Source organism: Panulirus ornatus, chromosome 39, assembly GCF_036320965.1.
Source record: "Panulirus ornatus isolate Po-2019 chromosome 39, ASM3632096v1, whole genome shotgun sequence".
NCBI classification, from domain to species: Eukaryota; Metazoa; Arthropoda; class Malacostraca; order Decapoda; family Palinuridae; genus Panulirus; species Panulirus ornatus.
This window is the reverse complement of record NC_092262.1, coordinates 10,164,315-10,179,714: the sequence shown is the minus strand read 5'-3', so window position 1 is coordinate 10,179,714 and position 15,400 is coordinate 10,164,315. Positions and strand designations below refer to the sequence as shown.

The following is a 15,400-nucleotide window of genomic DNA, read 5'->3' as shown; positions in this document are numbered from 1 at the left end:
AATTATTGTGAATGAGTCGAATTTCATAACGATGAAGATTCTATTTCGATTTCCGAAGGAAAAGTACGAATATCACTTTTTCACTAACATTTGTGATTCATTCGTCTGTAATTACCTCTTCATGTCTTTCCTATAGCGTAACCCTTTTGAAAAGGCTTACATAGCGTAGGCATCTTTAAAAGGCTCCCATAGCGTAGCCATTTTTAAAAGGCTCTTATATCGTAGCCATTTTTAAAAAACGTTCTGTAGCGTAAACATGTTTAAAAGGTTCCCATAGCGTAGCCATTTTTAAAAGGCTCTTACATCGTAGCCATTTTTAAAAAACGTTCTGTAGCGTAAACATGTTTAAAAGGTTCCCATGGCGTAGCCATTTTTAAAAGGCTCTTATATCTTAACCATTTTTAAAAGCTTCCTGTAGCGTAATCATTTTTAAAAGTTTCCGATAGCGTGACCATTTTTAAAAATTCCCGGAAGCGTGACCAATTAAAAAAAAGGACTTCCATACCATAGCCATTTTCTAAAGGATTTTTTTTTAATTATCTGAATTTCTTGAAATATTTTTTATCGTTCATTACTTCTATTTATTATTCTTTTCATATTTTAATCAATGCCCGGCCGCGATGCGGACATAAACCATGCCTGGGGCTTCCAACAAAATTAAAAAAACGTTTCTGCATTATATAAAAATTTTTTTGCACGCCAGATGCTTATCAAAAGGGGTGAAAACAGAGAAATATCCCTTGGGCTATACATTATGCAAGAGACATAGTGAATAATAATGATTTATGAGAATTTGCGTGATATGAATGATTTAATTCAACATCCAAATAAACCAGTAAAAAGCACTAGAGGTTTTGTAAGATAAAACGTGTCCACTGTTAAGTTTTTCATCATTACCGTCACAAATTTATAAATTATCATTCCCTTCAACTCCCAGACTCACATTTAGCACCAGTCTATAGGGAAATCACCCTTGGGCCACTTCTGTCTTAATAGCTCTCATACCGGCCTTCCTTTAGGGCATATTACTTGCTCAGATTTTGGCCAAAATTAGGCGACATTATCATTAAGCGTACTCTGGCGTCAGTGCCATTGCAATTGGCTGGTGGCAGCAGCTATGGTCCACCATGTAGCCCAAGCCGGCCCGGTCCACCAGCTCAGCCAGAAAACACCTGAAGATTGCGTTAGGGAGATGACGCAATCTCACACACCCCACAACCAAAAAATGCTACGCTTCTCTTCGCCTCTTGCCGGCGGCCATACTATGAACAACAGGCATGATAAGCATTATCTATAAATGTATAGTGACAAAAGTACATACAAAAATTCCTGATTTTCAAATTTATTCATGAGGTTTAAATCCCATGTGTTCTTATGGTTCCTGCTGTGAGTGTGTGTGTGTGTGCATTATTAATTGATTGATGAGTCAAAATTTCTATTCAGTTATATTATGGAGAGAGCCTAATATATGATAAGACCTTAGGGTATATAAAATCTTCAACTCAGAGACAATAGTCAATACTGCATGATAAAAGGTGGCAGGAATAAATTCCTATATGGATACTTCCTATACGTACAGGTGACGTTCGTCTCTCAACTAGATAGTGATTTTTATAATACTTACCTTCTGAAAAATAAACAAATGCTCCAAAAAAGTACCATGTAATGTAACTAGCAAATTATGCAGCTGAGAATCATGAAATCCCCTTATCCTAGGAAAAAAACATATATATTTCACCTATTTCCTTCCGTTAGGCACTCATCTCCTGAAGTAACGTAGATATACAATACATCAATGAATCCCATATAATGGTAATGATAAATGGATAAACAGATATAGAGAAAGATGAAAGGGGGAGGGAAAAAAAATCATAACCCGAGATCGCTGGGAGTCATGGGGGGGTGTGGGTCACGTGACCCAGGGCGCCATATCAAAACAAAACTTGTCATAACGTGAGACTGACGCAGGAGACCCGACCCCCAGCGTTAGTATGACTCCTAGTTCTTTAGGTTAGGGGTTATTGCTTGCTGTAAAGCCCCCACCCTCTGTTAGGAGGTCCAGTTTTTCAAAGAGGTCTAAGCTTCATTCTCTCCCATAGATCAAGAGTTGGCTGCCGAGGCGACTGAGATTAAGCTAATGTCAAGAAGGTAGATAGATACTCGAGGGGGGGATAGATAGGTCTTGATGGAGGGGAGGGGAGTTATTCTTCCCAACCCTTCACACATTTACACCTGCTTTCTCCTAAGGCACAGGATAGGGGCAGATCTTTAATGTGATAACCTGCCTGTTGCTGCATTGTCCTCCATGTTTGTGGGAAGGGAGCAAAATTTGACTATGGGGGTTAGACTTGCATCTGCTATAGAATACTGTACACTTAATGTAGGTTGTCAATTATGGCACTTGAATTTATTCTATCGAGGGATCTGAAGGCGGTAGACTATACATTTTACCTTATTGTTGCTGGGTTGTTTGAAAATTGAAGAGAATGACAAAATCTCTGTAGCTTGATGGCTTGCATTCAGTTGCTGACGAGGACGAGAAAAAAATAGTATCAGTTGACAATTATATTTTTTATTTCCTCAAAAAAATACTTTAAAGCAAACATTTCAATGTTCTGATTTACATTTCCAATTGTGTTAGGTCTTTAGAGAATCGTTATCTTAAATAACACTAGTATTTACTAAATATTTCATTATTTGCGATACAGGTATTTGTCTGAGAGTATCTTGTCATTGGTTTTGCCTTTTAACATTGACTGATTGTCTTTGGCATTGTTAATGAAGTATTTAGAAGATACAGTAACAGTTGTGATTCATTATATTTTATTGAATGACTCTTAATAAAGCAGTATGAGTTTATGTATATCTGGGAAAATGTAGAGTTGGTTAATTTAATCTAGTATTTTACTTTAACGATACCAGCACATGCTTTAAAAACCTCACCTGCTAACTAAAATGATACTGCCAATATACTAATAGTATATTCATCTCCTGCTGGGGATTGTATGGCTGCTTGCTGTGTCCTATGTTTTTTAACATTTCGTGCCACGTTGTTGGTACATATTCTTATGTGGTATATTTTCACCAAAATATTAACCACTATGGAAAGTCTTGACAGCCATGGAGATTCAGTAAGGATTTTGCATATTGGTTTTTTTAAGTGCATTACTTACTTCAACATTAATTAATCCCACAGGTTCCCTGATACTCTGCTATTGCCTTATTTAGTATTGGTCATTACAAAAGATGAGATAGATTGGTCCTCCACCAGTATTTCTTTAATCATAGAGAACTGTATAAAGAACCTAATAGATATATAGCCATATCCCAAAGCTGTGTTCAATTTGGAGTTAGAATAGACCTTCATTGAGATATGTTTGATAAAGCATCAGTGTAGAAGCACCACAAAACTACCTGTGGAATATCTTTGACTTGGAAAGTACTGACTGTTTTGCAACGATATTGAATCGTATAGAGAGTACAGTAAGACCATCAGTGCATAATTTGGAAGACTCTTTTCAATTCCACATTGGTGAATTAAGTCAATAGTAGGGACAGGTTTAAGGATCAGGGAAGATTTGGAGTTTATTAATGTTTAACTTAGTGGAAGTTAGTGGAAATTCCTAGCAATTAAAAGAGCATATAAAAACCTCACCAGACTTCCCGAAAAACTGGTTTGCTTTTTTTATTTTCTTGATATATACCGGTAGTTTTTTCTATTTTCTTTATATATACTATTAATGCCATTAGCTGGTTTCGACATGCATGGTGAACACTGTTTTGAAGAAGCAGTTTGTTCATAGACATAATGCATTTAGCATACATTTTGCACTATTTTGCTAATGAATGATTCATGTTGATTGAACATTGTCCATCATGTGGCAGTTTGCAACAACTGCCAGTGCCTTAGTATATTTCAAAGGAATTCAAACAGTAATAGACCACTTAGTTATTTCAAGACTTTTCAAAGTGGAATAGATGAAAATTTGAAAAATCAATATCATTTTTTTATTATAGTTAATCGTCATCTCCCGCATTAGCGAGGTAGCACAAGGAAACAAATAAAAGAATGACCTTACCCACCCACTTACACATATATATACATAAATGCCCACACATACACATGTACACACCTGTACATTTCAATGTATACATACATATACATATATACATGTGATATATATAATCACATGTTTACCAAATGGCGTCCTAGCTTCGTCTCTGCGATGTATATCAACTGACTGTTATATTTCTCTCTTGTGTCTCCCCTGATGATGTTATTATTACACGAAAGTGCACTTGGGAACTTTTCGTGTTTCATTTTCCCCGTGGACTCATAGGAATACATATGTACATATTCATACTCGCTGCCTTCGTCCATTCCCATTGTCACCCTGCCACACATGAAATAGCATCCCCCTTCCGCCGCCGCCATGAGGTAGTGCTAGGAAAAGACAAAAAAAAATAGCCACATTCATTCACACTCAGTCTCTATCTGTCATTGTCATGTGTAATGCACCGAAACCACAGCTCCCTTTCCACATCCAGGCCCCACAAAACTTTCCTTGGTTTACTCCAGATGCTTCACATGCCCTGGTTCAATCCATTGACAGCACATCCCCTCTGGTATACCACATCATTCCATTTCACTCTATTCCTTGCACACCTTTCACCCTCATATATGTTCAGGCCCTGATCGCTCAAAATCTTTTTCACTCCATCCATCCACCTCCAACTTGGTCTCCCACTTCTTGTTCTGTCTACCTCTGACTCATATATCCTCTTTGTCAATCTTTCCTCGCTCATTCTCTCCATGTGACCAAACCTTTTCAACACACCCTCTTCTGCTCTCTCAACCACACTCTTTTTATTATCACATCTCTCTTACCTTTTCATTACTTACTCGATCAAACCACTTCACGCCACATATTGTCCTCATGCATTTCATTTCCAACATATCCACCCTCCTCTTCACAACCCTATCCATAGCCCATGCCTCACAACCATATAACATTGTTGGAACCACTATGTTTGGAGGAAAAATTGATAATATAAGAGGAAAAAGGCATACAGAAAATTTGATCTATCTATCAATCTATATCTTTGAAGCCTTTTCTAATTAGAACTCCCTCAGAGGGGTGACCTCGGCAATAGAGTCACCATAACAAGTGAACTCCAGTGCTGCTTCTTATTCTTTAGTGTCTCACCCTTGACAGGCCACTGGCAGAGGGCAAGTCAAGCACAGTGTTTGCTAAGGCTCCTACATAATGTTTGTACTGACTACTTCTACCTAATGCTCCTACCAACTACTACTACCTAATGCTCCAACCTAAATGTTCCTTCCCACTACTTCTGTCTTCTGCTCCTACCATTTTGCCAAAAGGCAGGGATAGTGCATAGTGCTCAGTGAGTTAAGTGTTGTCAAGTGTTACGTATGACAAGGAGAGATTGTTTGTTTGTTGACAGAATGCTAGTAGTCCACATGTTGGAGGTAGAATGAAAAGACAGCCACCTGGGTCAGAGGAGTGCAACTTGACAACCACTAAAGTGCTGGCTCATTTAGCAGATGTCTCTAACCCTTCAATACCTAGGCAGGTAGTACTAGTAATATACCTTCCTGGTCATTGGCTGCCTACCAAATATTTCCAACACAGATGATTTAATGAGAAATATATGTAGACCACATGTGATGAAGGAGGCACAAATAATGTCAGTCACAGATTTGAAGTGAAGTATTTATTATTTGTTTTTAAACATATGTATGGCTTTGATTGAATTACTGCTGTCCAGTCATGGAAAAAGTATATCATCTCATTCAAAGTAAAATCTTGTCCATGAGTTTGTATCCGGTACTACAAGTGAAATCAGACATCTAACTATAAGTAGCCATTTAGACAGATTATCAGATTTGGTGATGGTGCAAATTCAGTTCTAGTCATTTCTCTCTGTCTCTTTGGAGCAGAAAAAAAAGACCATAGCCTGGAACAGTTTTATTTGTTTGTCTCTTCCTGACATTACTTTGTGATATGAAGGCAGGAAGGATAATTAGGTATGAAATAGAATTCAAGAAACCTTTCACTGTCTCAATACTGGGGTTACAATGTGCTGTGCTACTTAAGATGTGTTCTTATGTATTTGTGTACGGGGAGAAAGTTTTACAATTGTGGGGCCCCCTCACTTGAAAATCTTTTGCCATCATACAACCTTTGCAATTATTAGCCATGTCCTCAGTTATTCTTTCCCATTTATCCATCATTTGTATATTGTACAAGTATTTCTTTACATCCATCTCAAAAGGAGAAGCTTGATTTTTCATTATTGTGTATGTTAGTACATATGTCTGTGGTAACTGTTGTATAGTTCTTTTATGACCTTCAGACTTGAGAGGCTTGCATGAAAATTGTTTCATTTTTTTTCCCAAAAGGATGCTAGATGATTTAATGGTCATTAGATAAAGTCATGTTGGGAATAGACTTGGGCAGGAAAATTAATGGTTTTATTATGTAATGCTTTCTTCAGACAATCTCATTTTAACAATTTTCAGATGACTGATGAGTGGAGAATAGCTAGTCTCAGCCAGACAATAGAGGATGATGATGATGAGGATGAAGGTAATGAGCTGGTGCCTTCAACTCCCGACCAGGAGGATATTGACTTGGCAACACCTTCACAGGACAGTGCATCCTTACTTGGTGTTGTGACAGACTCACATGGGTCAGGTAGGTGAATTATAGTTACCATGTATTTTATTTTTTTTATATGTATCATCATAGAAGAGCCCAACTTAATTTGCCTTGTATGCTTTAGTAGAACTAGGCAAAAACTACAGAAACAAAATTTGGCTATGTATGGATGATGTACACATGGGAAAAAAGTATTTCCACTCTTTGTGTGAGATGGTATGACACCATGCATGAATGATTTTGGGGAAAAAGTATTAACACTTTGAGTGAGATGGTATGGCACCATGCATGAAAGATTTTGAGAAATGTCTATTAGTTTGGACTCATGTTGGTAGCCCTGGTTTCATGATATTGTAATATATTGATTGCTAGTGACATTTTATATCATTTTCCATTATGAGTGTAATATCACTTGCATATTTTGGTTGGGATAACATAAAGTGGGGTTACCATAATTATTGAGAAATTTGTCATACATTCACACTTAACTGACCTGATAAAGACGACATGAGTGTATTGATCTTTTCAAATTCATCAGGTCCATCAGGGGATATACAATTTTTATCATATGTGTACATATATTCTGTTAGGAAAGAATTTATATACTCTACCTTAGAACGAGTTGTTTAGTTTAAGGGTTTAATGGAAAAGAGAACATGGACTTGCAGACAGTCTGCACATCATTATTTCCTGTTGATGTACAATGAAACCTCAGGGATACTTCGCATAAAAGAAGTAAAGCAAAAATTTATGCCATCACATTTTCATACAAACATAATGAAAATTGATTCAGTCCATGTAATGCTTAAACATGATTAGAAACCTAAAAAGTTGTATAATTTTCTTTACATTGGTGTGTTAGGGTTTAGAATGGGCTGCATTAAGGTGAACAAGCAGCTTTTTTCTTCTAGGCATAATTTCATGTAGATTTTTTTTTTTTTTTTTTTTTCAAACTATTCGCCATTTCCCGCAATAGCGAAGGTAGCGTTAAGAACAGAGGACTGGGCCTTTGAGGGAATACCCTCATCTGGCCCAATTCTTTGTTCCTTCTTTTGAAAAAAAAAAAAAAAAAAAAAAAAAATATATCTTTTCAGGTTGGCTAGTTTGGCCTAAGGCCGAGGTTGGTTGGCCTATTAGCTGCGTGGGTCATTAGGGATGTCATTGTCGGTGTATAATCTTGAACACCATTGGGTGTTAATGATGATTCTAAGACCATTATATATAAGGTCCGTGTTAAGGCCTATCAATTACCTGGGTCATTAAGGCTATCTTCTTCAACATGCAGGATCTGTATATATTTTCTAGTGTGATTTTACAATTTTGTATTACTCAAAACTTTTGTTTTACTTAAAACATTGAAGAGATAATTATCTCATGAAATACTTATTAGGTTTTTCATACTTGTTTGCCATTTCCTGCATAGCAAGGTAGTGCTTGGAATAGATGAAGAATGGCCTTGTGCTCACATTCAGTATAACGATGTTTTACTGTGCTCTGTTTATTTTCTCATATGGGTTTAATTTCTGTATCTGAAAATTTTTCTTTAAATCCACCTTTATGTGGGTATGCTTTCATGCTTGCTGGAAAGACTGCAGAGGAAAGAAATGTAGGTTTTGAAGACTAGAAAACCTTTTCTCAAAGTTGGTGCCCCACAAGCATTTTTTCCTGGTTTTCTTTCCCTGCTTTACCTTTCCCTCTCTTTTTTGAAAAATCTATTCCCTGTATGTACTGTGACCATCTTCAAGTTGTTGCCCTTGATCTTTAAATTTTGAGTTCTAAGCATCAGGAAGTGACTGGGGTCAATAATGTTATCTGAGTAGCAGTCACTGATGAGCTGAGGTAAGGCTTGAGACGATGATATTGCTGCAAACACAAGTGAGTGTTAGTGCAGAGTGAGGAAGGCTGATTCATATTCTTTCAAAGATATGACCCAAGAGAATAATTCTCATGGTACATTGCCTCACTTGAAAATTTTTTTTAATCTTCAAAACTTACATTTTTAATCAGCATTTGAGACATAAGTAGATTAAACATATGGGGAACACTGTAGCTTGTTTTAAAAGTAGACAGCAAGACAAAGTAAAGGGAAGTTCATTTTCTGATATTGAAGACTTAGGGTAGGGACTGGATGGGAATAGAAGTGTTTTTCCAAGTAGTAGGGGTATGGGCGCATTGTTGTTGAATATAGTAGAGAATTATTGTATGGATAGCGAGGGTAATATGAATGAATGGTTAATGAAGACAGATGGTAAGTCTTATTTTGAAATATAAGTCCCAAGATACCATTGTTGAAATGGCTGAATATAGATTTTTTCATATGAACTTTCTAGATTTTCCCTGGACTGATTTATTAATTTGAAATATCTATCTGCTTATGTAGCAGAGCTTCAGATGTTCATGTATTATTTGCCTTTCAAGTTGAATTGTTGAGAAATAAAGAGGATTGCAATTTAGATTATATTTCAAATTACTGAAGAGCTGGCAGAGTGCACTCAGATAGCAAATGCAGGAAAAGTTGATCTTCTTTCCTTATGCAGGGAAAGCCTCATTTTTTTAACGCATTAAGAATATTGCATTTTTAATCTCTTATTTTAGTCCTTGATTTACTTGGCCGCCTTCTTTTAGGTCGGAGAAAACTCCCACACAGTTTATCACTTGGATTACCAGAAGACCCAGAGAGTGAGTCTCTTCCTTTCCTGGCTCTGGAGTGGGACTCTCAGTTACCTGCCACACCTGCACAAGAGAATGGTCATTCAACAGATAATAACAACTTTCTGAAGGGAAAGGCTGATTCCTCAGGATATAAAGATGATAACCTAGCAAGCAAGCACTGCAATGGCCAGAGCGAAACTCAGCCAGGATGCTCAGCATTGTGGGGAACCAAAAGTGCTAGTATGGTTTAACCACATTCATTATTTGTACTGTCCTTTGACATTTAAATTCAACTGCATGTATGAAGCCATTATATGTAAACATTCAAGTATTGTATGTATTTACTTCCATCTATATTTATTTTATTATTCTTATTTACATTTGTATGTGGATGGGTTGGGCCATTCTTTCGTCTGTTTCCTTGTGCTACCTCGCTAACGCGGGATACAGCAACAAGGTATAATGAAATAAATAAAATGCATAAAATATATATATTATTTTATACTTTGTCACTGTCTTTAGCGTTAGCGAGGTAGCGCAAGGCAACAGACGAAAGAATGGTCCAACCCACCCACATACAAATGTATATACATACATGTCCACACACGCACATATACATACCTATACATCTCAACGTATGCATATATATACACACACAGACATATACATATATACAAATATACATAGTTCATACTGTCTGCCTTTATTCATTCCCATCGCCACCCCGCCACACATGAAATGACAACCCCCTCTGCCAGCATGTGCGCGAAGTACCCTAGGAAAAGACAACGAAGGCCACATTTGCTCACACTCAGTCTCTAGCTGTCATGTATACTGCACCGAAACCACAGCTTCCTTTCCACATCCAGGCCCCACAAAACTTTCCATGGTTTACCCCAAATCCATTGACAGCACATCGACCCCGGTATACCACATTGTTCCAATTCACTCTATTCCTTGCACGACTTTCACCCTCCTGCATGTTCAGGCCCCGATCACTCAAAATCTTTTTCACTCCATCTTTCCACCTCCAATTTGGTCTCCCGCTTCTCCTCGTTCCCTCCACCTCTGACACATGTATCCTCTTTGTCAGTCTTTCCTTACTCATTCTCTCCATGTGACCAGACCATTTCAAAACACCCTCTTCTGCTCTCACAACCACACTCTTTTTATTACCACACATCTCTCTTACCCTTTCATTACTTACTCAATCAAACCACCTCACACCACATATTGTCCTCATATATCACATTTCCAGCACATTCACCCTCCTCCGCACAACTCTATCTATAGCCCACGCCTCGCAACCATATAACATTGTTGGACCCACAATTCCTTCAAACATACCCATTTTTGCTTTCCGAGATAATATTCTCGACTTCCACACATTCTTCAATGCTTCCAGAACTTTCGCCCCCTCCCCCACCCTATGATTCACTTCCGCTTCCATGGTTCCATCAGCTGCCAAATCCACTCCCAGATATCTAAAACACTTCACGTCCTCCAGTTTTTCTCCATTCAAACTTACCTCCCAATTAACTAGTCCCTCAACCCTACTGTACCTAATAATCTTGCTCTTATTCACATTTACTATCAGCTTTCTTTTTTCACACACTTTACCAAACTCAGTCACCAGCTTCTGCAGTTTCTCACCCGAATCAGCCACCACCACTGTATCATCAGCGAACAACAACTGACTCACTTCCCGAGCTCTCTCATCCACAACAGACTGCATACTTGCCCCTCTTTCCAAAACTCTTGCATTCACCTCCCTAACAAAATTAAACAACCATGGAGACATCATGCACCCCTGCCGCAAACCAACATTCACTGAGAACCAATTACTTTCGTCTCCTCCTACACATACACATGCCTTACATCTGCAGTAAAAGCTTTTCACTTCTTCTAACAACTTGCCTCCCATACCATATATTCTCAATACCTTCCACAGAGCATCTCCATCAACTCTTATAATATGCCTTCTCCAGATCCATAATTGCTACATACAAATCCATTTGCTTTTCTAAGTATTTCTCACATACATTCTTCAAAGCAAACACCTGATCCACACATCCTCTACCACTTCTGAAACCACACTGCTCTTCCCCAGTCTGATGCTCTGTACATGCCTTCACCCTCTCAATCAATACCCTCCCTTATAATTTCTCAGGAATACTCAATAAACTTATACCTCTGTAATTTGAGCACTTGCTTTTATCCCCTTTGCCTTTGTACAGTTGCACAATGCAAGCATTCCGCCAATCCTCAGGCACCTCACCATGAGTCATACATACATTAAATAACCTTACCAACCAGTCAACAATACAGTCACCACCCTTTTTTAATAAATTCCACTACAGTACCATCCAAACCCGCGGCCTTGCCGGCTTTCATCTTCTGCAAAGCTTTTCCAACCTCTTCTCTGTTTACCAAATCATTCTCCCTAACCCTCTCACTTTGCACACCACCTCGACCAAAACACGCTATATCTGCCACTCTATCATCAAACACATTCAACAAACCTTCAAAATACTCACTGCATCTCCTTCTCACATCACCACTACTTGTTATCACCTCCCCATTAGCCCCCTTCACTGAAGTTCCCATTTGTTCCCTTGTCTTACGAACTTTATTTACCTCCTTCGAAAACATCTTTTTACTCTCCCTAAGATTTAATGATACTCTCTCACCCCAACTCTCATTTGCCCTCTTTTTCATCTCTTGCACCTTTCTCTTGACCTCCTGCACTCCTTCTTTTATACTTCTCCCACTCATTTGCATTATTTCCCTGCAAAAATCGTCCAAATGCCTCTCTCTTCTCTTTCACCAATAATCTTACTTCTTCATCCCACCACTCACTACCGTTTCTTATCTGCCCACCTCCCACACTTCTCATGCCACAAGCATCTTTTGTGCAAGCCATCACTGCTTCCCTAAATACATCCCATTCCTCCCCCACTCCCCTTACATCCTTTGTTCTCACCTTTTTCCATTCTGTTCTCAGTCTCTCCTGGTACTTCCTCAAACAAGTCTCCTTCCCAAGCTCACTTACTCTCACCACTCTTTTCACCCTAACATTTTCTCTTCTTTTCTGAAAACCTCTACAAATCTTCACCTTCGCCTCCTCAAGATAATGATCAGACATCCCTCCAGTTGCACCTCTGAGCACATTAGCATTCAAAAGTCTCTCTCGCATGCCTATCAATTAACACGTAATTCAATAACGCTCTCTAGCCATCTCTCCTACTTACATATGTATACTTATCTATATCTCTATTAACAGGTATTCCCAATCACCAGTCCTATTTCAGCACATATATCTACAAGCTCTTCACCATTTCCATTTACAACACTGAACTCCTCATGAACACCAATTATTCCCTCAACTGCCACATTACTCACCTTTGCATTCAAATCACCCATCACTATAACCCGGTCTCGTGCATCAAAACTACTAACACACTCACTCATATGCTACCAAAACACTTGCCTCTAATGATTTTTCTTCTCATGCCACGTGCATATGCACCAATAATCACCCATCTCTCTCCTTCCACTTTCAGTTTTACCCATATTAATCTAGAGTTTACTTTCTTACACTCTGTCACATACTCCCACCACTCCTGTATATATATATATATATATATATATATATATATATATATATATATATATATATACACCCATACATGCAAATATTTTGACAAAGCAAAATAATTGAATAAGAGAAGAACATGCAAATATACATACATTTCAATGTATACCTACATCTACTTACATAGACATATACATATATACACATGTACATATTCATACTTGCTGCCTTCATCCATTCCTGGCACCACCCTGCCACACATGAAATATTACCCCATCGCTTACCTGCGAGGTAGCTCCAAGAAAAGACAAAAAATGCCAAATTCGTTCACACTCAGTCTCTAGCTATCGTGTACTCCACCGAAACCACAGCTCGCTTTCCACATCCAGGCCCCACAGATACTGCAGATGGTTCACATTCCCTGGTTAAATCCATTGACAGCAAATTGACCCTGGTAAACCACATCGTTCCAATTCACTCTCTTCCTTGCATGCCTTTCACCCTCGTGCATGTTCAGGCCTTGATTGCTCAAAATCTTTTTCTCTTTCCTTCCACCTCCTGTTTGGTCTCCCACTTCTCCTTGTTCCCTCCATCTCTGACTCATATATCCTCTTTGTCAATCATTCATTCCTCACTCATTCTCTCCATGTGTCCAAACCATTTCAACACCCCCTCTTCTGCTCTCTCAACCACGTTCTTTTTATTACCACATAATTTTAATCCAACCAAAATTTTGTGGGGAAATTTTGCAAATTTTCCAACCCTTTCCCTTGTTTCCCAAATTTTTTCCCAAAAATTCCATTTAAAACCCCCCAAAAAAACCCCATATTCCATTTTTCTCCCTTCCCCCAAATTCCGGGCACCCCCTAAACTTTAAAAATTTTAACCCCCCTTTCCCCCTTCAGGAAGCCCAAAGCCCGACAATTTTTTTCCCCCCCAAAAATTTTTTTAATTTTTTTAAAATTTAATGATACTCCCCCCCAAACCTCTTTCCCCCCAATCCGGCCCCCAAAAACCCCCGATTTCAATTCCCCCCTTTTAAATTTTTTCCCTAAAAAGAAAAAATTTGCCCTTTTTCTTTCCCAATTTCCCTTATTCTTCTTCATCCCTTTCCCCCTCTAATTTCCTTGTTCCCTTTTTCAAAACCCTTTTTCCCCTCTTTCCCCCCCCCCCTTTCCAGTTTTTGGCCCCCCTTTTTTGTTTCCTCACCCCTTTGGGATTTCCTAAACCCTTTTTTTCCCAATCATTTATCCCCCACTTTTTTCTCCATTTCCCAAAAACCAAAATCAACCACCCCCTCCTTTTTCCCTCTTTTCCCATTTCTTTTTAAATTTCCCCCTTCTAAATAAATACCCCCCCTTATTTTTTCCCAAAAACCCCCTAAACCCCAAATTTGTCCTCAAAACATTCCCTTTTCCCCTTTTTCCCAATGGCCCGGCATTTTCCTAACCCGGGGGCCTTCAAACCCAAAAACATTGTAAAAACCAATTCCAAACTTTACCCCTTTTTGCTTATTCAAAATAACCCCTTCCTTGCCTTTCCCCCAAAGTTTTAACCCCTTTTCCCGAAAACCCTTTCCCTCCCTCCCTTTTCCCCCCTTTGCCCCCGCTTTTTTCCATTTTAAATTCAAACCATTCCAAATTCAAAATCTATACCCTTCCCTCCCATTTTTTCCCCCCCCAAATTCCCCCTTATTAACCCTTTTTTCCCGTTTTAAAACCCTTTTTTTACCTCCTTTTAAAAATTTTTTAATTTTTTTTTTTTTTAAACCAAAATTTACCAAATCACCCCAACCCCCGGGGGCCCTTTCTCACCCGAATCAGCCACCAGCACTGTATCATCAGCAAATAACAACTGACTCACTTCCCAAGCCCTCTCATCCACAACAGACTGCATACTTGCCTCTCTCTCCAAAACTTTTACATTCACCTTCCTAACCACCCCATCCATAAACAAATTATACAACAATGGAGACATCACGCACCCCAGCTGCAATCTGACATTCACTGGGAACCAATCACTTTCCTCTCTTCCTACTCGTACACATGCCTTACATCCTTGGTAAAAACTTTTCACTGCTTCTAGCAACTTATCTCCCACACCAAATACTTTTAAAACCTTCCACAAAGCATCTCTATCAAACCTATCATATGCCTCCTCCAGAAGGCATATGATAAATGCTACATAAAAATCCAATTGTTTTTCTAAGTATTTCTCCCATACATTCTTCAAAGCAAACATCTGATCCACACATCCTCTACCAGTTCTGAAACCACACTGCTCTTCCTCAGTCTGATGCTCTGTACATGCATATACCCTCTCAATCAATACCCTCCCATATGATTTCCCAGGAATACTCAACAAACTTGTACCTCTGTGATTTGAACACTTACCTTTATCCCCTTTGCCTTTGTAGAGTGGCGCTGTGCATGCATTCAGTCAATCCCAGGGACCTCATCATGAACCCTAC

At 38.6% G+C, this 15,400-nt stretch overlaps 1 protein-coding gene across 1 annotated transcript in view; it reads left to right on the top strand.

Moving 5' to 3' along the window:
- The first annotated feature begins 1,901 nt into the window (after nucleotides 1–1,901).
- The window catches only part of LOC139761113 (uncharacterized), a 68,384-nt gene continuing 54,885 nt past the window's right edge, over nucleotides 1,902–15,400 (top strand). The window contains exons 1-3 of the mRNA XM_071685034.1: nucleotides 1,902–1,985; nucleotides 6,545–6,719; nucleotides 9,309–9,575. Of these exons, the coding sequence (XP_071541135.1) occupies nucleotides 6,545–6,719; nucleotides 9,309–9,575 (442 nt within the window). The 5' untranslated portion in view covers nucleotides 1,902–1,985. The remainder of the gene's footprint in view (nucleotides 1,986–6,544; nucleotides 6,720–9,308; nucleotides 9,576–15,400) is intronic.